Source organism: Pristiophorus japonicus, chromosome 8 (genome assembly GCF_044704955.1).
Source record: "Pristiophorus japonicus isolate sPriJap1 chromosome 8, sPriJap1.hap1, whole genome shotgun sequence".
Lineage (NCBI taxonomy): Eukaryota > Metazoa > Chordata > Chondrichthyes > Pristiophoridae > Pristiophorus > Pristiophorus japonicus.
The window spans coordinates 78663618-78687751 of NC_091984.1; the positions used below are offsets into that span (position 1 = coordinate 78663618).

Below are 24134 nucleotides of genomic sequence, written 5' to 3' on the forward strand. Positions count from 1 at the left end.
CATGGCTTTTTGTGAAAACTTTCAGTTTGCCTTCCTGCAGTCTTGACAGGTGCTTCAGCATTACAAGTTGCAGCTAATAAATTTGAGAGAATGTCAATCTATTTGGCAGTTCCCATGCTGGTACTTGAATTAGTCAAGGAGAATTAATTCATCAGAAGATTAAAATCTACAGGTCCAATGACACCAGCTATTATCTTTGCTCCTGTTACTACCCAAGGACCTGGACTTGTAGACCATCTTCCTCCTATCTTGGTGTTCAAGAAAACCTTCGCTGCCTCCGCTTCACAGAAGAGACAGTGACTGAGATGAGCCATCTGCTGTGGATGACCTGAAGAACTGGCTCTTCCTGTAGCTTTGAAGGACACAGGGTTAAGTTTCCATGCAAACAAGATCTTTCCAGGTTTCAACCAAGGACATCTGACAGATAAGCCAGTTTGTCATTCATGCCATGACTTGTCACATGTTTTTACTTCTGGTAGGCTTTGGATGAGTAAGAGGAGGGAGGTAATGTGGAGAGAACCGATGTAAGAGGAGGGGAGATTGGAGCAACACTATAGAAACTATTTTCAACAATCAATACATGCTGCAACGACCAACTTTATTTTTGGAATGAAAAGCACACATTGTTTCTCCCCCGCCGCTCCCAGCAATGAATATATTTCACATTCCCTCTACTTGGGCTGAGCTGCCATCTCCCTCGGAACACTTATTAGTGCTAGACAAAGCCCTGGTTAGAGCACACCCTGGAGTACTATGACCAGTTCTGGGCACTGTAATGTCTGTAAGCTTGTAATGTTTGTAGCTCCACACTGTGGATGTGGACGTATTGTATACTGCAACTGCAGAGTTAATAATAAACAGAACCAGGATGTTCCGGAGGCTTTGTGAATATATCACATTTGGCGATGAGATGGGATTTTTCGGATGATTTAAAGCTTAAATTTTGTTGGTGAAGGATTCAGCCAGTCGACAGAGACTTTGGAAGTTTCTGTCTTTGGAAAAATCTACAAAAATACGAGGTAAAATACAACACACGGTGTGAACAGCTAGAGATTACAATGGCAGGTGTAATGGGATATTTGGGTGAATATAAACATGACCGGGAGCATTTTAAAGCATATGTGGATCGGCTAGAAATGTATTTCACTGCAAATAACATAATTGAAGTTCCAGACAATGCAGTCCAGAACCGGGCCGTGTTGGAACGTAAGAGAGCAATCTTATCTGAAGCGGGTCCAGCATTGTACGAAACCCTTGTAAATCTGCTTGTGTCTGATGAGCCAAAGGGCACAACGCTTAGAGATTTTAACGAAGCTGGAGCACCACTATAACCCCAAACCATTAGAAATCGCTGAAAGCTATCGTTTCGGGATCCTGAATCAAAAGACTGATGAAAGTATTAGTGATTACATCATAGCATTAAAAAAGCTATCGATGTACTGTAATTTTGGAAACTTTCAAAACCGAGCATTACGGGATCGTTTTGTTTGTGGGGTGAAAAATTATGTGATCAGAAGGAAGTTATTGACGACGGATGGCTTGACTTTTGAGATTGCTTGTCAGACAGCGAGGTCGATGGGCAAGACCGAACAATATTCCCGAGAATTAAATAATAATTGCAGTCGTCAGTCGACCGAGGTGAATCACCTGCAGGTTCAAAGTAAAAGACGGTGGGGGCCCAAAAGTCTCAGAAACTGAAAATTCTAACAGAGCGTCGAAGTCGTGCTATAGGTGCCTGGGACATTGCTCAAAGTTGTTCATACGTGAAGGCAGAGTGTTTCTTCTGCAGAAAGGCTGGGCATCTTGTGAAGGCATGCCGACTTAAAGGTAAATCAGCGTTCAAAGCTATGAGTGGAAATCCTCAGAGACTACAGATGCATGGAAAAACAACAACAGGACGAGGAGATGTTAGAGTTACACGTCATCAGCAGCACGAGGTTAATGGAAGCGATTCTGAAAGTCTCAAAATCCAAATAACTGTTGCGGTATTCAAGATACCAATGGAAATCGACACGGGTGCATCCATGAGTGTAGTACCGGAGTCACTGTACTGTGACAATTTGCGTGATTTCCAACTGGAGAAATCCAAGATAGAGCTGCGAGGCTACTCGAGAGAGAAACTTCCTGTGGTAGGTCGTATCACCGTACCGGTGAAATATAAAGATCAATTTCAGAACTTGCCTCTAATAGCAGTGAAAGGAGACAAGCCTGCCTTACTAGGAAGAAATTGGTTGAGCTCACTGAAGCTGGATTGGAGTGAGATTTTCTGTGGAAGTGAGATTTTCATCAACGGACGAGGTTATCAAGAAGTATCCGAAGGTGTTCTGCAAAACAGGCAGTCCGATCCAAGGCGCGTGTCCGGGTACAGAAGGACGCTAGATCGGTTTACTACAAGCCACAAGTCTGTACCATATGCACTCAAGGAGAAAGTTGAGCAAGAACTCAAAAGACTAGAGACTGAGAACATTATTTGTAAGATAGATCGATGTAATTGGTGTTGTACCCAAGTCCGATGGTAAGGTAAGATTGTGTGGTGATAAAGTATCCGTAAACCAGGTTCTAGAGGGTAATGTCCCCAATACATTGCCGAATATAGAAGATTTGTTCACAACACTAACAGGTGGTCAGATCTTCTCAAAACTGGATCGTACGAATGCCTACTTACAGCTTGAACTAGATGAGGAGTCCAAGTAATGTTTGACTATAAATACTCATCTAGGCCTATATCAATTTAATAGGCTACCGTTTGGAGTGTCTTCTGCCCCTGCCATATTCCAAGGGGCGATGAACCAGATTTTGCAAGGTATTGAAGGGGTAGTATGTTATTAGGATGACATTCTAATTTCAACACCAAATAGGCAAATTCATAATATATTGAATGAAGTTCTCAAACGGCTAGAGAAGCACAGAGTATGAGTGTCTGCTCGTAAGTGTGAGCTATTTAAAAATTCAGTGGAGTACTTGGGGTACAGAGTAGACAAAGATGGTTTACATCCGACCATGGAAAGATTGGATGCAATCAGAAATGCACCCACTCCCAGGAATGTCACTGAACTTTGTTCATTCTTGGGTCTTTTGAACTATTATGGGAAGTTCCTACCAAATTTGGTTAGAGTATTACATCCACTGAATGAATTTTGAAAAAACAAGTCCATTGGAAGTGGTCAAAAGAATGCGATACAGCATTCAAGGAGTTTAAAAGCAAATTGGTAGAGAGCACCATGTTAGTTCACTATGACATATCTAAGAAGATTAAGCTAGCATGTGATGCCTTTCCGTATGGAGTTGGGGCAGTGATCTCATGTATCACGTAGTGGGGAGGAGAGTCCAATTGCTTTTGCTTCATGCACTCTCAGTGCCAGTGAGAGTAATTATGCGCAAATTGAAAGGGAAGCTTTGACATTAATTTTTGCAGTCAAGAAGTTTCACAAATACTTGTATGGTCATAAGTTTACCATCATTACGGACCATAAGCCCCAAACAGCAATCCTCCATCCAAAGTCCCCAGTTCCAACATTAGCTGCAGCCCGAATGCAGAGATGGGCTTTGATTTTGTCAGCATATACATATGATATTGAATATAGAAAATCATCTGATCACAGTAATGCTGATGCAATGTCTAGATTGCCCTCCCCATCACAAGCTACAGTTGATAGGGAAGAAGTGTTTTATTTTTCATACATTGATAAACTGCCAGTCACAGCTGAAGAGATTGGTGGAGCAACCAAACGTGACCCAGTGATGTCCAAGGTGTATGAGTATATTGCAAATGGATGGCCAAACCAGGTATCAGACAAAGATATTCATGCATTCTTCATTCGTAGGAATGAATTATCAGTCGATAAAGATTGTATCATGTGGGGTGCAAGAGTGGTTATACCAAATACGTTCAGGTCCAAGTTATTTAGGAGACCTCCATGACCAGCACCTGGGAATGTGCTTGACTAAGAGTTTTGCACGCAGTTATTTATGGTGGCCAGGTCTTGATAAAGATATAGAGTACATCGTGAGTCAGTATACGACATGTCAATCGGTAAGCAAGCAACCACCATCAGTACCATTACAGCCATGGAAATGGCTTACCAGGGTGTGGCAAAGGCTACATATTGATTTTGCTGAGTAAGAAGGACATCAATTGTTCATTGTGATTGATAGCCATTCGAAGTGGGTTGAGGTGTTCCCAATGTGGAAAATAACAAGTAAAACATTGGACATTTTACGAGATTATTTTCTTCATTTGGCCTCCCTGAAGAAATTGTTTCGGATAATGGACCACAATTTCATTCAGAAGAATTTGCTCAATTCACGAGCAAAAATGGTGTGAAACATACCAAGGTTCCACTATACCACCCTGCTTCGAATGATGCAGCAGAGCGCACTGTACAAATTGTAAAACGTGCCCTCATAAAACAAATGTTCGATCCAAATCCAAGGAAACGACAGTTGTCATTGGATCACAAATTGGCTAATTTTTTGATTACATATCGAAATACTCCTCATACAACTACTGGTAGAACACCAGCAAAGTTGTTTCTCAAACGACAGCCATGAACCAGATTCTCATTGTTAAAACCAAATCTGGCACAGCCTGTAGAAGAGACACAATTAGGACAGAAAGAGAATCATGATAGAGGTAGAGTAAAAGAGAGAAGTGTGAAGACAGGAAGCAAAGAGTAGGAGTAAATGGGTACTTTTCAGAATGGCAGGCAGTGACTAGTGGGGTATCGCAAGGTTCTGTGCTGGGGCCCCAGCTGTTTACACTGTACATTAATGATTTAGACGAGGGGATTAAATGTAGTCTCTCCAAATTTGCGGATGACACTAAGTTGGGTGGCAGTGTGAGCTGCGAGGAGGATGCTATGAGGCTGCAGAGCGACTTGGATAGGTTAGGTGAGTGGGCAAATGCATGGCAGATGAAGTATAATGTGGATAAATGTGAGGTTATCCACTTTGGTGGCAAAAACAGGAAGGCGGAATATTATCTGAATGGTGACAGATTAGGAAAAGGGAAGGTGCAACGAGACCTGGGTGTCATGGTACATCAGTCATTGAAGGTTGGCATGCAGGTACAGCAGGCGGTTAAGAAAGCAAATGGCATGTTGGCCTTCACAGCGAGGGGATTTGAGTACAGCGGCAGGGAGGTGGTGCTATAGTTGTACAGGGCCTTGGTGAGGCCACACCTGGAGTATTGTGTACAGTTTTGGTCTCCTAACCTGAGGAAGGACATTTTTGCAATTGAGGGAGTGCAGCGAAGGTTCACCAGACTGATTCCCGGGATGGCGGGACTGACCTATCGAGAAAGACTGGATCAATTGGGCTTGTATTCACTGGAGTTCAGAAGAATGAGAGGGGACCTCATAGAAACGTTTAAAATTCTGACGGGTTTAGACAGGTTAGATGCAGGAAGAATGTTCCCAATGTTGGGGCAGTCCAGAACCAGGGGTCACAGTCTAAGGATAAGGGGTAAGCCATTTAGGACCGAGATGAGGAGAAACTTCTTCACCCAGAGAGTGGTGAACCTGTGGAATTCTCTACCACAGAAAGTTGTTGAGGCCAATTCACTAAATATATTCAAAAAGGAGTTAGATGTAGTCCTTACTACTAGGGGGAATCAAGGAGTATGGCGAGAAAGCAGGAATGGGGTACTGAAGTTGCATGTTCAGCCATGAACTCATTGAATGGTGGTGCAGGCTAGAAGGGCCAAATGGCCTACTCCTGCACCTATTTTCTATGTTAAACCAAAAAGTGAGAGTGAAGAACCATCACCATAAATGGTTAAAGTGGTTACCAGGAAGAGTGGTGAAGATACGTGGTCCTCGCACATATTTAGTAAAGATGTTTGATAATGGACAGGTTAGGTTTGTTCATATTCATATTTTATCTACAGACATGGAAGGAGTTGAAGGTGGGAATGAGTCAATTATTTCTGACTCATCAGATAGTTTTGATACACCAGTAGCAAATCCTAAATCCAATGTACTGGAAACAAATCCAGGAGAGAATTAGAATGAAAGTCTGAGTCCGAGTCAGGAAAGCAAAGAGCCTGAAGTTAGTGAGTTCAAATGAAAATCAAGGAAATTCCGTGGAGGAAAACGTTCCTCATGATGAGCCTCAGATGAGTGTGAAATCGACACCATGTTTGGAAGGTTCTGTTTGAGAGCAAAGGCATCCTCTTCGAAACAGAAAACAAGTGATAAAGTTAAATTTGTAAATAAGGAAAAAAAAAGTCTATATCCTGTGTTATGTATAAAAATGAAAATTATGTATGATGTTTGTTATGATGGCTTTTTCATTTAAGGAGGGAGAAGTGTAATGTCTGTAAGCTTGTAATGTTTGTAGCTCCACACTGTGGATGTGGACATATTGTGTACTGCAACTGCAAAGTTAATAATGATCAGAACCAGGCTGTTCCGGAGGCTTCCGACAGAGCTGCCTGCTATGTCAGGAGCTGTATGTGCTGTGCTCTGTGAATATATCACAGGCACCACATCTTCGGAAGGACATATTGGTCTTCAAGGGAGTGCAGTGTAGGTTTACCAGAATGATACCCAGACTTCAAGGGTTAAATTGCAAGGAGAGATTGCACAAATTAGGGTTGTGTTCCCTAGAATTTAGAAGGTTAAGAGGTGATTTGATCGAAGTCTTCAAGATATTAAAGGGAACAGATAGAGTAGATGAAGATAATCTATTTGCGCTGGTTAGGCAGTCTAGGACTAGGGGACATAGGTCTGACTCTAATTTTTAAGACTTTCAGGAGTGAACGTAGGAAACACTTCTATATGCAAAGGGTGGTAGCTGTTTGGAACTCTTCTGCAAACGGTAATTGATGCGAGTTGAATTGTTAATTTTAAATTGGAGATTGATAGATTTTTGTTAGCCAAAGGTATTACGGAGAACAGGCTCGAGTGGCTAAATGGCCTACTCCTGTTCATATGCCCATTTTGGGAGCTGCCAGAAATCCAGGAGCAGCACAGTGGGACAGAGACCTAATGTAATGGGTCTTCACCCCATATTACTTTTCACTGCACCTGGGTTCGCAGTATTCAGGACCCTCTTGACAAAATGATTCACTTCAAAACTCAGAATGCACCTGCTTTGATGTCATTCTTTTTGCAATGGAGTAAGAATTGGTGGATTTGCTCTTCTCTTCCTCCCCTTTCTCCCTCTTATTCTTTTTGCTGATGCTTTACTCTGAGGAGTGACCAAATTGTTTGGGAAACACAATCATGGAATATATCAGCAGAGGTTTCAGAGGTCCATAGACCTGGAAATGGTTTGTTGTTGGGATATGGTTTCATGGTTGCAGTTCTTCCACTTGCTGCAATTCATGTGTAAGCTTTGATGGTGACTATTGGCAGCCAACTTGACAGCAAACACATTGAGCCCTTTCTAGTTCTCACCTGATGCATTGGTATTCTGGAAAGGGTTACTGAATAACGATCAGGAGATTGACCTGGTTCAGTACAACCTTTTTCTTCCCCCTCCCTAAATCAAATTCAAAGTTCTGCTGTCCAGACTGAGACCGACTAATACCATATGGATCAGCCACTCAATTAATAAAGTCGCTAAGTCATTTGGAAAGCACTCTCTGTGACTGTTTTTAAAATTGGTGCTGTATTCATATTTCTTGGGCACTCATTTTTGTACTTAAATGCATGTATGTTATGCAAATGTTTTGTGTAAAAAATTTTTTTTAATGCTCTGCTCTAACAAAGCATTCCAGAATCAACAACCGGTTGCAATTAAATAGTGCCTTTTAATGTAGAGAAATGTTCCAAAGCGCTTCACGGAGACACAAAGGTAAAAATGCATGCAAAGCCAAAGGAGGAGATATTAAGATGGGTGGATTTTAAAGAAGATCTTAAAGGAAAAGAGGGAGGTGGCAAGGTGGTGGGATTTTGAGTCCATGGAGCATAGGTGGCTGAAGTATATCCACCAATGGTGGGACAAAGGAAGAGGGGTGATGTGAAAGAGGCTGGATTTAGAGGAATAGAGAGTTCAGGGAAGGAGGAGGTTGTAGTGCTAGAGGAGATTAGAGATGGGGAGGGATGAGGCCATGGATAGATTTAAACATGAGGATGATGATTTTAAATTTAATTTGTTGGGGATCAGGATTCATGAAGTCAGGGATAATGGGCACACGGGATTTGGGGCAGCAGAGCTTTGAATGAGTTGAAGTTTGTGGAGAATGGGAAGCCAGTCAAAACATTGATGGTCAAGTCTGGAGTTGACAATAGTCGAGTCTGGAGATAGCGTGGATGAGGGTTTCAGCAGCAGAGTGGCTGAGTTAGGGGCGGAATCATGCGATATTATGGAGGTGGAAGTAAGCAGTCTTGATGAGACGATATGATGGAAGTGGCTTGGCTCGAGATCAAATAGAACACTAACATGTTTTCTAAGTTTGTATTAAAGCAATAGCATCAATGTGAAATGTGCATTAATGTTTGTTTTTAAAAACTCCTTTAGACTTGTTTTCTAATCAAACCCTTTTTGTATTCCTCAGCCATAACTAACTTGGAAAGTAGTGAAAGTAGTGTGTATGAAGATGTTCACAATATAAAGGAACACAATGATTCAGAGTAAGTGCTTAACTTGCCATTGACACTTTGTCAACTACAGATTATTTGTGCAGATGTGCTCATCAAAATGGCATTTCTTAATGGAAAGAGTTTTTTTCTTCAACTTTTTTCCCTCGTTTCTTGATGGCCATGATTCATATTGTGGTATGATTCTGAAAAGGTTCTCCAAATGGCCATTGTTTGTGTGGCCTAGTCAATGAGTGTCAGCTGATGGTGATCAGGAGTGGGAATCTTGATGTTGAACTCCATGGTTTTCCATGGCATTAAATTCTACTGTGATTTATACCAGTGGTAGGATATCAAATACAATTTTACAAACTATGGGCTCAATTTTCCCCAATGCTGTTTTTTGCCGTACTTGAAGAGTTACACCCCTTTTTTTTTTTGGAGCCCAACTATGGCAAAAAAAAAATCATTCAACTTTCCCCCTTTGAATTGTTGATTTTGGCGCCACATAGCCTGTCCTTTAGCTTTTGGGGAGGAGCCTAAGATCTACGTCCAAAAAAATCAGATTGCCAGGGTAAAGAGGGACACACTGCGGGCTGAGGCTGGAAAGTGAAACATAAAACACTTTCTGGCCAGCTCTCAGCAATCTGCACAAGCACTTTGCACATTGCAGCAGCTTAGCAGCATTAAATTATTAGAGTTTATGCCAAAAGTCTATAAGTCCCCTCCCAGTGCCCGCTGCTAACCCTGGCAGAAAGGCCTCCCTCCTCCCGTGGCCGGTAGCCGCTGCTAGCCCTGGCCAAAAGGCCTTCTCCCGGTGTCGGATGCCATTCCTAATCCTGCTGGAAGGTTTCCCTCCCCTCTCAGTGCCCGATGGCACTCTTAACCCTGACCGAAAGCCCCTCCCCTCTTTCCCCCCCCCCCCCCCCCCCCCCCTCTCTGCTGCTGCTGTCCGGACCATGGGAGCTGCGCCGATTTTGTTAACAGCCCAGAAGGCTTTTCCAGAGTGGTCACATACGCCGTCCTAAGAAAAGTTGGAGTAAATCGGAACTGGCCAGAATTGGCGCGGGTGGCAGGTTACGCCCCCAATGAGGCAAAAAAAAATTCGTAGCCTAAAAAAATCCTACCTAAGTGAATTACACTAGCGCAGAAACTTTGGGGAAGCTTGAACTTACTCCTCCAAAAATCGTGCACGCCAAAAAAACACCGCAGATAATTGGGGAAATAAACGAATATTCTTTTCGTATTTATTCCTCCATCTTCCATTCATCTGGAAGTTTTATCTACCTTTTCTAGTGAAATTAGTGCAGGAAACTAAATCTGTTCTCTTGTTGGTTCATACCCTGGTATTTTTCTGTGGTCTTTATAGAGACAAAACTTCCAAATCAGACACGATTAAAATCAGCTGGGGGAAAATCTTCAAGAAGCGTGAAGAAAATGCAAAGAGAACAGGAGAAATGAACACAGAGTTAGAAGAAAGTGAAAGGTATAGTGAACTATGTACTATCTCTCTGAGACCTGAAGAAAATTGTGTATTTATAGATTACTATAATTATTATAGAATAGAGCCCCAATTCCAATAATGGTACTAGTAGAGTTTGTACCTGCTGAATTTTACTTCTGATAGTACAATTCTTGATTTGACTAACAAATGTTGCATGTAACAGATGATCCTGCTATTTTTCTCTCCCAATGCAAAATGTCTAGTCCCTCTCTGACACGTCCTAATGACAAAACATCTGAGATTTAGAATCTGTTGTTGGATATTTGTGAGCGTGGACTGTGTCTTTGATAAAAATGGATATTGTTCCATATGTACCATATACATATTATCCAATTGGTATGTCAAGTCTACTGGTATCTTAAATTGATTAATTTAGCTGTGAAAGCAATCCATTAACCAAATCCTTACAGCGGTGGCAAATTCTAGTCCGGTTCCTAGGCACATACATACAAGAGTGGAACCACTTAAAATATTTAATAATGGTGTACTGTAGGGAATCTTTTCAAGGTTTAGTCCTGTCTTGTTTCTCTCAAAACTTAGCCAACATGTGCAAAACTGCTTACTTCTGAATAATCAAAAACATCAGCTTGCTACCTTGCCAATGGCATGATTGTTATGTTTGTTTATACATGTTTCATATAATAACAGGCCATTAATGTCTTTATTCATAATGTCTCAAGAATCTGTTAATTTAAAACTTTTCCAGTTCTGACGAAGGGTCACAGACCCGAAACGTTAACTCTCTTTCTTTTCACAAATGCTGCCTGACCCACTGAGATTTCCAGCATTTTCTGTTTTTATTTCAGATTCCAGCATCTGCAGTATTTTGCTTTTATGTTAATGGGCTCAATTTTGCCCAAAGCTGTTTTTTGGTATATTGCCAGAGTTATGCCCATTTTTCTAGGCCACAACTGCTCCAAAATTAAATGTGCCAAGTTTCCCTGCTCTTTTTTTTTAAATTGGCACCACGCAGCCTGTCTGAGTGAAGAAATTCCTCCTCATCTCAGTCTTAAATGGCCTTCCCTTTATCCTGAGACTCTGCCCCCTAGATCTCAACTCTCCAGCCGGGGGAAACAACCCCTCAGCCTCTACCCTGTCAATCCCCTTCAGAATCTTGTATGTTTCAATGTGATCATCTCTCATTCATCTAAACTCCATAGAGTATAGGCCCATTCTACAAAATATCTCATCATAGGAAAGCCCTCTCATCCCAGAAATCAATCTAGTGAACCTTTGTTGCACCGTCTCCAAGTATATCCTTCCTTTAGATAAGGAGACTAAAACTGTGGACATCATAGCTGCAAAAGCTGGCGAAACAGACACTTGCTATGAGGGCCCAATTGTCGAGTCTGTGAAGGTCGCTGAGCACTAACCTAGGGAGACTGCACAGATGACATTTCATGCAAGAGAAGTCTTTGCACAAGCTGGAAGTCTTTATACTTTCAGACATGGTGCTCAATGTGTTTGGCAGGCTATCCATACATTAAATAATCACCGATATGACTTGAGCACTTTTCTTTTCATGGCTGGGACCTGGAAATCCACATCTCAGTCCAGCTCAGCAAAGCTAGGAGAGGACATCACTACCTGGTAAGTTGTCTCCTGGGCTGTGCCTGCCACCAATACCTGCACCTGTTCACTGGTACTGTGTGTTTCACCTGCAGGTGAAAGGTGCAAGTCCTTATAACTTGATATCTATCTTGTCTGTGGTGCCAATCTCTATACTGGTGCTTGGGAGGGATGGAGCACATGACAGTGCTTCTTCAGGTGGTCTGTCCTCAGAGTCCTTTTCATGAGGTTCTTGCTGCTGAGAAGGTCCTAGAGGAAAAGGAGCAACAGTTGGGATGGAAGAGGCTAGACAGCTGCACATGAAAGGCTTAACCATACTGGTTGAGATTTTGAAATTGGTTGAAGGTGCAATTGCTTGTGGTACATAAAGGGATACGAGTGATGAGCAGTCACACTGGTCACACAAGCTGCCAACCGTGCCATCTCCAATATTGTTTGCTCTAACTGTGCCCCACCTGGGTGAGGGCCATGATGTTGGGTGGTCCTCCCCTTTTTCTTTCCTTGGTGTTGTGCACTGTCTTCCCTTGGAGGAGGAGAATTATGAGTGGCTACTGAGAAGACCAGCTCATTTGTGAGACTTCTGCATGTGCATAAGCTAAGGTGGCGGGGGGAACTATGATAGGAGAATGGGGAGGTACTGAGTGGGAAGTAAGTAGCTTGAATATGAATTGGGGAAGGAGTCATGAGGAGGTGTTGGTTCTGCAAAATGAGAAGAGCATGCCATGAGTGAAGGCAGCACACAGCAGGTGAGTGTGTTTGGAGGGAGCATAAGAGGTGGTATAGTGTGCCATTGTGATTGGTGGTGAGGGAAGTGATGCTGGAGTGGTCAACGTGGAACGTTCTGACAAAAGGTCATCAACCTGAAACATTAACTCTCGCTCTCTCTCTCTCTCGCTCTCTCTCCACAGATGCTGCCTAACCTGCTGAGTATTGCCAGCATTTTCTGTTTTTATTTCAGATTTCCAGCATGCACAGTATTTTGGTTTTGTGTTTGGTTGAGGTTGTTAGGCATCCTCTTCCCACTTTGTGGGAAAAGCACATCCCTTTTGGTGCTGACCGCTGCCAGCAACATTCCAGAGAGGTGTCCGAAAAATTTGGGCCAACATTTCACTTCCTTCCAGCCATCTGCAATGTGCTCCACAATGATTACTTGAGATGAAAAAATTGTTGGGATTAAGTAAATGCAACTTTCGTTTTAAGAGGTGCATTCAACCTTTTAAATATGCTGCTCCGGGCACCCACCAGAATTCGTGCAGAAAAGGTGGTCGGGCATCCATCCTCCTGCCGACATGATTGGACGGATGGCCAGCCTACTGATAATGAGGCCCTGAACTTACACTCCACCGGGCTTTGCATTGATGGCACCTTTTCAGGTGCATCATCTGAATCCGCCCCCTTTATGCAGTGATTCTCGCTTTGTTAATATTGACCACATTTTATAATTACATAATTTTGCACTAAAGGGCAATTGGATGGTAGCTAGATAATTATTGGTGGATATGGCTTTCACAGTTAAATATTTTATTATATTAACATTGTCCTAATTTGTGGATACTAATTGATCTTTTCCCTTTTTTTTTCTCCTCTTTAAGACTGTATGGCGGTAATGAGGGTAAGTTGTGCCACTTGGTGTTTACCTAATTATATATTGATATACTGTTCAAAGGGTAATTTATGTAAACTATTGTGCTTAATTTCACAGATGGCTTCACTATGGATGCTAAAGCAAACAGGTAATGTGATTTTTTATTTTTTTTATTTCAAAATATACTTTATTCATAAAAATAATCTGTACAGTACATTCAATGGCATTTCATTACATTTCGCTGCGGTCAGCAATCCCATACAATACATCTGGGTGCTGACGGCAGTTCCGTTCGTTACATTTCTCGTTTTTCTGTTCAACTGCGATTCAGTACAATAAACAGGGTACATTGTGGTACATTTACACAAATTACATTTCATGTGTTACAATACAGAGCCCGGAATGGGTGACGGTACATTTACATTTTTTCTATTCAAACTTGCATTTCATAACACACCTTGCATTGTACATGGCACTACATTGATGTTTACAGGTTTGGTGCTCTATGTACACAAAGTGTAAATTACAAATACAAATACAAATACAGCCCGAGGGAGTTTGGTGCTGATTTCTGCCCCCGGGTTTTCCGTGGCGGAAGGGTTTTAGACTGTGGCCCTACCCCACCGTGCCTTTGCGGCGACTGCACCAATTTTCAGTGCGTCCCTCAGCACGTATTCCTGGATCTTGGATTGCGCCAGTCTGCAACATGTGGACGTGGTCATCTCCTTGTTCTGGAAGACCAGCAAGTTTCGGCAAGACCAAAGAGCGTCTTTGACCGAGTTGATGGCCCTCCAGCAGCAGGTGATGTCTGTCTCGGTGTGTGTCCCTGGGAACAGCCCGTAGAGCACAGAGTCCTGTGTTACGGAGCTGCTTGGGATGAACCTCGACAGCAACCACTGCATCTCTTTCCAGACCTGCGTTGCAAAGGCGCAATCCTGAAGGAGATGGATGACAATCTCGTCCGCCCCGCAGCCGGCCCGGGGGCACCGTGCCGTGCTGCTGAGGCGTCGGCTGTGCATGAACACTCTGACGGGTAGGGCCCTCCTCACCGCCAACCAAGCTACGTCTTGGTGCTTGTGTGTAAGCTTTGGCGATGAGACGTTCTGCCAAACAAGTTCGACAGTCCGCTCAGGGAACCACCCGACAGGGTCCACCGTCTCCTTCTTTCGGAGGGCGTCCAGGACCTTACGTGCTGACCACTGTTTGATGGCCTTGTGGTCAAAGGGGTTTCTTTTGAAGAACTTTTCCACGAAGGACAGGTGGACAGGCATGGTCCAACTGGTGGGGGCGTTTCGCGGCAGCGTGGCCAGACCCATCCTTCTCAACAATGGGGACAGGTAGAACCTCAGCACGTAGTGACACTTGGTGTTTGCGTACTGGGGGGCTGTGCATAGCTTGATGCAGCCGCACACAAAGGTGGCCATCAGGATGAGGGCCACGTTCGGAACGTCCTTTCCTCCACTGTCCAGAGATTTGTACATCGTGTCTCTGCGGACACGGTCCATTTTGGATCTCCAGACAAAGTGGAAGACGGCTCGGGTGACTGCCGCGGCGCTGCAGCGTGAGATGGGCCAGACCTGCGCCACGTACAACAACACCGAGAGCACCTCGCTCCTGATGACCAGGTTCTTGCCTGTGATGGAAAGGGAGCGCTGCTCCCAAAATGACAGTTTCTGTCTGACCTTGGCAATGCGCTCGTCCCAGTTTTTGGCGCACGCCCCGTCCGCTCCGAACCATATTCCCAGCACCTTCAGGAAATCTGGCTTGACGGTGAAGGGAATGGAGGCTCGGTCGGTCCAGTGACCAAAGAGCATGGCCTCGCTTTTGGTGCGGTTGACCTTTGCTCCCGAGGCCAGTTCAAACTGGTCGCAGATTGCGAGCAATCTGCGGACCGACTGCGGGTCCGAGCAAAAGACGGCGACGTCGTCCATGTACAGCGAGGTTTTGACCTGGGCGCCTCCGCTGCCTGGGATCGTCACCCCTCTGATGCCCGCGTCCTTCCTGATGGACTCGGCAAAGGGCTCGATACAACACACGGCCTTTTGGCTAAGATCAAGTGGAGTACCTGTTGATTGGGCATTCATATGCAAATCGACTGACTGCAGAAACTCGTTTTTCCAGTTTTGCTGGCTCTGGCCTTTGGCTTGAGCCAGGCGCCAATTGGAGAGAGGAGACAAAATCTGCATGTCGACTGACGATTCGACGGGCCTTTGGGCCTGTCAAGGGGCGGACCAGGAGGTCCGCCCGTGCCCCGGACTGGGGCAACGAGAGAATGAAGGCTTCGGCCAAAACTCACAGCGAAAGGAGGAATCTGCAACTTAGATGGCGGCCAACCGAGCAGCGAACCAGGGAGTCCGAAACACCATCCGAGTGACGGTAAAGAAAGTGGAAGGACAGACAATGATCAACCGGGAACTTTACGTGAAGAAAATCCTGCTGGGAACATGTGGCATGAAAGTCGCCGACGTCTTCGCCTTGCAGGACCTCCCGAAGAGAGGTTGCTTCGATGTGACCTTCAGAACCGTCACCCTCTGCCTGAAGTTCCTGAAGGGTTTGAAGGAGGCGAGTGAACCGGTGCGCTCAGTGCTAACTTGGGAGCCGCTGTTCACCCTCCCGTCGCAGCGAAGACGCACTATCACAGTGCAAATGTACGACCCCCACATCCCCGTCATCGATGTGCTGACTTTCCTCAACAGGTTTGTCGATGGGGCAGGAAGCAGCAGTGACGTGAAAGACGGGCACGGAATATGGACCAGCAAGCGCCAGATCCAGGCCACCTTGAAGGTGGACGCCAGCGGAACCATCCTGCACCCACCCTCCAGCTTTTCCATCGGAGGAAGCCGGGGCTACATGGTGTACACTGGCCAACCCAACGTGTGCCGCACCTGCGGGAAGGCAGGCCATGTGGCGGCAAGCTGCAAGACTGTCATCTGCCGAAACTGCAAGAACGAGGGCCACCAGACAAAAGACTGCAAGGAGACCAAGTGCTGCAACCTCTGTGGTCTGGCTGGGCACCTTTACAAAAACTGCCCCAAACGCAATCGCAGCTATGTGCAGGCAGCAAAGAACTTTGCACCAGAGGAGGAGGAAGCTGACGAACACAACGCTCCAGAGGAGAGCCACACCCTCCCCCCGACCATGAACTCGGGACAAGACGGCGAGGAAGAGAACACTGCTACCGCGAGCTGCGAGCCACCAGCAGCCAGCAGCGAACCTCGCCCCCAGAGCACCGAACCCAGAGACGAGCTGACATCAGACGAGGAAGCGGAATGGCAGACAGTAGGGAAAAGGCGCAAGGCCAAGAGGCGACCACCAAGCTCGGCAGAAACCAGCGACGGCAGCTTGTCTGATGAGGAAAAGTGCCACCGCCTGAAGAAGAGGCAATGCGCCATTGCACGGCCACGGAAAAACGGGAGCAGGGAAGCGACCAACACAGCCCTGCCCAGGAACCTGAGAGCAACAAAGGGCCCAGCGCACACGAGCTCCGGGACACCGGGAGCGAAGGAGTAACCAACGCAGACCAGCCCCGGGATAACGGGAGCAGCGAAGTGCCCAGCACACCCCACCTCCGGAACACCGGGAGCGACGCAGCGGTCGACGCACACCAGCTCGACACCGCCGCGACTGACGAAAAGGGGGAACCACCAACACCAGACGAGGACAGTGCAGAGAACATTGAGGACTTAATCGCAGAACTGCAACAGTCCCCTGGTCAAAACATCCCCACAGCAGAGGACGACGATGACCACGCCACCCCAGGTGCAGTAAATGTTGAATTTGATGTAAATAGTAATAACTTACACATGCTGGAAATCGCCATTGTAGAATATGTGGCAATTGAAAACGGTTTACCTAAAATTGAAAACGATGTATCTGAACTGCAATGTATGTAAATGTAAAACATAGCTTAAAAATGGATTTAAAAATTGCTAGTATTAACGTGCGTAGCGTGAAATCGACTACGCGATGTGTTTCCACCTTGGGGTACCTCGCCAAGGTCAAAGCGGACCTGCTGTTCTTGCAGGAGTGCGGTCTGCCGCACTCCAGCAGTTACCGGCAGTGGTCACGATGGTGGACCCATGGACCATCCATTTGGTCAGGGGGCAACGACAGCCGAGCTTCCGGCTTGGGCATTCTGCTGCGGGGAGGCCACTTCACCATCACCGAAGTTAAGGAGGTGGTGGGCGGCCGCCTCCTCGTAGCAGATGTAATGTACAAAAACTCCCCTCTCGGGTTAATTAATGTTTACGCTCCAGCTGTGAAGAACGAGAGGCTGGCCCTCTTCCAGCAGCTCCCACTGTTACTGGCAACGTCCAGGCCGGTCATTCTGGGTGGTGACTTCAACTGCATCATCGATGCGGCTGGACGATCCAGCAGAGCCGACAGCAAACTGGACGCCACGTCCAAACTCCTGATGGATGCGGTAAAAGACGCCAAGCTGTGCGACGTCTTCAGCAACCCTGCAGACGGAGCACCGCGCAGATACACCTGGTCGAGACCAGACGGGTCCGTCCGTTCCAGAATTGACTTCCTGTTTGTGTCCCACATGCTCAAGGTCAGATCCACCGACGTCACGCCGGTGTTCTTCTCTGACCACTGCCTCCTACTGGCTGACTGTCACACGCAGGACAACCAGAAAGTTGGCAGAGGGATATGGAAGCTGAACGTGAAACTGTTGACTCCGGACAACATTGAGGAACTCGAGAGGGATTACAAAGGTTGGAGAACCGTAAAACCCCTCTGCGATTCCCCGATGCACTGGTGGAAAACAATCAAGACGAACATCAAGAGGTTCTTCATCCTCAAAGGTGTTCAGGAGGCGAGAGGGAGACAGAGGGAATTGTCCCGACTCCAGACAAATATGCAAAACCTGCTCCTGCTGCAGTCGATGGGGGTCGATGTCGCGGAGGAACTCGAAGAGGTGAAGGGCCAGCAAGCCTCGCTCTTTGCCTCGGAGTCCTCCAAGATCATCTTCCGATCCAGAGTCCGCTCCGTCGAGCAGGATGAGACGTGTTCGCGTTTCTTCTTCCAAAAGGTACACAGGGGGAGCTCTGTGATCACCAGCCTAAAGGAAGAAGACGGTTCTGTGACGTCTTCGCAGCCTGACCTGCAGAGGATCAGCGAATCCTTCTATGCCAGGCTGTATGACGTCAAGCCCACAGACCGCGCGGCCTCCCAGTCTTTCCTGTCGTCTATTTCGGAGGTCTTAGACGACGGCAAGCGAGAGAGTCTGGACCATCCGCTAACTCTGGACGAGCTGACAAAGGCCGTCCGGTCCTTCGAGACGAATAAAACTCCCGGAAGCGATGGCTTACCAGTCGAGTTGTACTCGGCTCTGTGGGACTGGATAGGCCCGGACCTGCTGGAAGTGTACGGAGGTATGCTTCTGGCCGGCAGCATGTCAGAATCGATGAGGAAAGGCATCATCACCCTCATCTACAAGCAGAAGGGGGAGAGGGAGGAAATCAAAAACTGGCGGCCCATTTCGCTGCTCAATGTGGACTACAAGATCCTGTCAAAGGTCATCGCCAACAGGGTCAAGTCTGCTCTTGAGCTGGTGATTCACCCGGACCAGACCTGCGCTGTCCCCGGCAGGAAGATCTCTGATAGCCTTGCGCTACTCAGAGATACGATCGCCTACGTGCGGGACAGGAGGGTGAACACCTGTTTAATCAGCTTAGACCAGGAGAAAGCCTTTGACAGGATATCGCACACGTACCTGATGGACGTGCTCTCCAAAATGGGGTTCGGGGAGGGCATCCGAAATTGGGTCAAACTGCTCTACACAGACATCAGTAGTGCAGTTCTAATCAACGGGTGGGAAACGCAAAGCTTTCCAATCAGATCTGGAGTCAGGCAAGGCTGTCCTCTGTCGTCTGTCTTGTTTGTGTGTTGTATCGAGCAAACAGGTAATGTGATGTCTTTACAAATTAAACCATTGTGCAGTAATAGAAAATGGAAAATGCTGGAATGCACAGCAGTTAAGTTAGCACAGCAAAGAAAAAAAATTGTACGGCCCAGCATCAGAACTTGCGTAGTTAGGCTAGAATAGAGTCTCTCAAAACATTAACCCATTTTTTTCTCTTGGATGCGGACTCGCTTGGTGTGTCTTTCAAGCATTTGTGATTTTTCTTTATATCTAAAATGGTGAAGACTTTATGTATATTTAGCGTAAAAATTACAGTACAGAAGAAGGGAATCCGGCCCATTGCAGCTCTGCTGGCTTTTCTGCTGGAGCTGCTTGGTTCATGCCCTTGGCCTGTATCCTTTTACATTCTTCCTCTTCAAATGCCTATTCAATACCATTTAAAAGAATGTTATAATCTCTGCTGCAAGTGATTTATATTAGATTCGGTCTTTGATACTCTGAGACTCGAGGGACCCTTCTTTCAAAGTATACAGGTTGAACCTCCCTTGTCCAGAACCATCCCTTGTCTAGAACCATTCCCGGCCACCGGGTGGCACATGCGCAGAATTCCTACATGAACAAATTGAAGTCGTTCTGCCGACTCCTGCAATCGCTGGCCTGACCCCCCGATTTTCCCCCCCCACCCCTCACAAATGATTTCTCTGCCACACTCCCAGCCCCAAGCCAGTCAGCCCCGATATCCCCTTGCTCAGTACCTGTCCCATCCAAGTTAACGTGACCACCCCTCGTCCGGAAAAATCCCTTATCCAGAACAGGCCAGGTCCCGAGGGTTCTGGATAAGGGACGTTCAACCTCTGATTTTTAGTTACAAAAGAAACTACAATACAAGAATTCTGTCTAAAATACAAGTTAACACCATGAACAAGATATTGAAATACAACCTGTTAACATCACAAGACTCAGAGGGAATCCGACGTGGATTGTCTTGCCTTGAGCGTGTCCGAGAACATTCTAATAATCTAGGCCTTGCATCTTCCTTGTATATATTAAAAAGACATTCTTCTTCCGAACATTCCTTGTTCCCCTGAACAGCCTCCCATCAATCGTGGTCTTTGTCTTGGCCTAGCAGTCTATTACCTCATCCTAGATAACATACGTACCTGACTCTCCAGGCCTCCCTTACAACCAGCCTATAAAATATAAGATAACAAGAATGAATGGATGCCTCCTTACTAGATAGGCTCCAAGGACAGGCTAGACAAGGTTTCAATCTTCAGCTACCTAATTGTTAATGATGCAATGTTTATACAGAAAGTCTTTTTATAAAATGGAAGCCTGCAAAAAAGTACTTCTCAGTTTTGAAGTAAAGCATTCCATGTTCTAATCATAGAATTGTAGAAATTTACAGTACAGAAACAGGCCATTCAGCCCATCGTGTCTGTGCCGGCCAAAAAAGAGCTATCCAGCCTAATTCCACGTTCCAGCTCTTGGTCCGTAGCCCTGTAGGTTACAGCTTTTCAAGTGCATATTTAAGTACTTTTTAAACACTGAGTTTCAGATGTCTACCAACCTCTGGGTGAAAAAAGTTCTCCTGAACTCCCCTCTAATACTTCTACCAATTACTTTAAATCTATGCCCCCTCGTTATTGATCTCTCTGCTAGGGGAATAGGTCCTTTCTATCCACTTTATCTAGGCCCCTTATAATTTTATACATCTCAATTAAGTCTCACTCAGCCTCCTCTGTTACAAAGAAAACAACCCCAGCCTATCCAATCTTCAACTAAAATTCTCCTGTCCTGGCAACATCCTCGTAAATCTCCTCTGTGCCCTCTCTATTGCAATCACATCTTTCCTGTAATGTGGTGTACACAGTACTCTAGCTGTGGCCTAACCAGTGTTTTATACAGTCCAAGCATAACCTCCCTGCTCTTATATTCTACACCTCGGCTAAAGGAAAGTATCCCATATGCCACCTTAACCACCTTATCTACCTGTCTTGTTACCTTCAGGGATCTGTGGACACGCAAACCAAGATCCCTCTGTTCCTCTACACTTCAGTGTTCTATCATTTATTGTGTATTCCCTTGCCTTGTTAACCCTCCCCAAACGCATTACCTCACACTTCTCCGGATTGAATTCCATTTGCCACTTTTCTGTCATCTAACCAGTTCATTGTTATCTTCCTGCAGTCTCCAGCTTTCTTTCTCACTATCAACCATAAGTCAATATTTGTATCATCTGTAAACCTCTTAATCATGCCCCCTGCATTGAAGTCTAAATCATTGATATATACCACAATAAGCAAGGGATCCAGTACTGATCCAGTAGATTGAGTACTGGAAACAGCCTTCCAGTTACAAAAACACCTGTTGACCATTACCCTTTGCTTTCTGCCACTGAGCCAATTTTGGATCCAACTTGCCACTTTCCCTTGGATCCCTGGGGTTTTTAATTTTCTGATCATCTGCCATGTGGGACCTACCATGGAAAAAATTCTAATTTTCCCTTGTGTTCTTCCGCAGTAATCCTCAGTCAATACCTCCTTATTACCAATTTGGCAATTACTAGAAAGAATCATTCACTGCTTACACTCTCAAAACTGGTCATAATTTTGAGAATCTCTTTTAGATCCCCACTTAATCTTGTCTGTTCTACTGAAATGCTCCCCAAACGTTGAGCCTTTCTTCATAATGTACCATTCTGGTGAAGCTTTGCTGTAATTTTCATAGCTCTAGTACCATTCCTAAAATGTGCTGCCCAGATTGAGACCTAACCAATTCCTTGCATAAATATCACTTCCTGATATATGCAATGTATAACATCAAGAATCCAATTTGGCTTTTTACAACCTTTTCTACCTGCACTCCCAAAATAAAATTATATGTATCTATACTCCGAGATGTCTCTGTCCATTCACTCTTAAGAATCCTACTTAAGGGCATACTTCCATTCACTGCTCCTTTTCCCAAAATGTGCAATTTACAATTGAACTGCATCTGCAGCCTTTCTGCCCACTCCATGAATCTGTCCATGTCATCATGCAATTTTCTACATTCTTTCTCCTAGTTTGCCATGGCCACTAATTTGATATCATCAGTAAACTTTGATATAATTACTTTTGCAACTACATCAAATCATCTGTGTAGATAAAAACCAAGAGATCTCATTACAGATCCCTGGGCACATCCACATCCCATCTCTCAATCCTAACAATAACAAAGAATGATGTAACATAGACAAATAATGCAGTGAACTTAAATTGTGAAAACTTGTGTTTGGTATTTGATGGTGTTAATGACAATCCAAATTATACAGATACAGTGCTCAGCTCTTCAGATAATTTGGATCCAAATCATGAAGATGTGTGTGTCTGAGTGTTTAAAATGGAGTTTCACACACTTCCGCCTTTCACCTGCCCCCTTGACTTTGTGAATAAATGCTCCATCCAGTGCAATATAGATCTAAACAATATAGATCAGGAAAGTCTTGGATCGCATCTCTGGTATATGCTGATCTCAGTTGGGTTAGAGTAGGGTTCTATAATTGACATCAGCACTACTCGGGAACCTCCTATCAACAAGAGTAGGCATTGACGACCAGATCCAGCACCGCTTCCAGTGCGCCAGTGCAGCCTTCGGCCATCTGAGGAAAAGAGTGTCTGAAGACCAGGCCTTCAAAACTGTCACCAAGCTCTTGGTCTACAGGACCATAGTAATACCCGCCCTCCTGTATGGCTCAGAGACGTGGACCATGTACAGCAAACAACTCAAATTGCAGAAGAAATACCACCAGCGATGTCTCCACAAGATCCTACAAATCCCCTGGGAGGACAGACGCACAAACATTAGCGTCCTTGTCCAGGCCAACATCCCCAGCATTGAAGCACTGACCACACTTGATCAGCTCCACTGGGCAGGACACATAGTTCGTATGCCAGACACGAGACTCCCAAAGCAAGCGCTCTACTCTGAACTCGTCCACGGCAAACGAGCCAAAGGTGGGCAGAGGAAACGTTACAAGGACACCCTCAAAGCCTCCCTGATAAAGTGTGACATCCCCACTGACACCTGGGAGTCCCTGGCCATAGACTGCCCTAAGTGGAGGAAGTGCATCCAGGAGGACGCTGAGCTCCTCGAATATCGTCGCCGAGAGCATGCAGAAATCAAGCGCAGGCAGCGGAATGAGCGTGCGGCAAACCAGGCTCCCTGCCCACCTTTTCCCTCAACGATTATCTGTCCCACCTGTGACAGAGACTGTGGTTCTCGTACTGGACTGTACAGCCACCTAAGAACTCGTGCTAAGAGTGGAAGCAAGTCTTCCTCGATTCCGAAGGATTGTCCATGATGATGACGAGGTTAGGAGAGGGAATAAAAATCAGGCAGGGCTCCCACTCCTGATTGCTACCCCACAACTGCTGCTCCTGGAAAGGATAAGTTAGGAGAGGACAAGACGGGGCATGGCTTTGATGCTCACTATAATCAAATAGCATGCTGATACACCACAGATTTGCAAATAAAAGATTGCCGCTTGGGTAGAGCGCCAATGGAAATGTGTATCAATCAGGGTCAGTGCCTTTGGGAGAGAATTAGAAAACAAGGTTCCTTTTATTACAGGATAGTTGGCTTTCTTTTCTAAACATTCGGCAGCTGCAAGCTTGCAGTTGATCTGTAAGCAATTTTACCAGTTGCATACAACTGAGAGAGGGCTTTAAACTAAATAGTGGGGGGGAGGGTTCAGGTGAGTGGAAATGTAAAAAGTTCAAAGAAAGGAGAAGGCAATAGAGCAGAGTAGCGATGGTTATCATTTCCCCCAAAGTGTGACGGGAAGGGACAGAATGTAAAAAAAATAAGAGTGGATCAGAAAGTGGGGTCAAAGCAGGGAAAAATGGTAAAAAGACCAAATTAAAAGCTCTTTATCTGAATATATGCAGCATTCATATCAAGATAGATGAGTTGACGGCACAAATATAAATAAATAGGTATGATCTGGTAGCCATTACAGAGACATGGTTGCAAGGTGACCAAGGCTGGGAACTGAATATTCATGGGTATTTGACAATTCGGAAGAATAGACAAAGGAAA

General features: G+C 45.3%; 1 protein-coding gene across 3 annotated transcripts in view; it reads left to right on the plus strand.

Annotated features, from left to right (window-relative positions):
- The window catches only part of LOC139268583 (FYN-binding protein 1-like), a 163847-nt gene that overhangs the window by 130784 nt on the left and 8929 nt on the right, over positions 1-24134 (plus strand). For all 3 annotated transcript variants that reach the window (XM_070886947.1, XM_070886948.1, XM_070886949.1), the window contains 4 exons: positions 8504-8579; positions 9895-10011; positions 13191-13210; positions 13301-13331. In XM_070886947.1, the coding sequence (XP_070743048.1) occupies positions 8504-8579; positions 9895-10011; positions 13191-13210; positions 13301-13331 (244 nt within the window). The remainder of the gene's footprint in view (positions 1-8503; positions 8580-9894; positions 10012-13190; positions 13211-13300; positions 13332-24134) is intronic.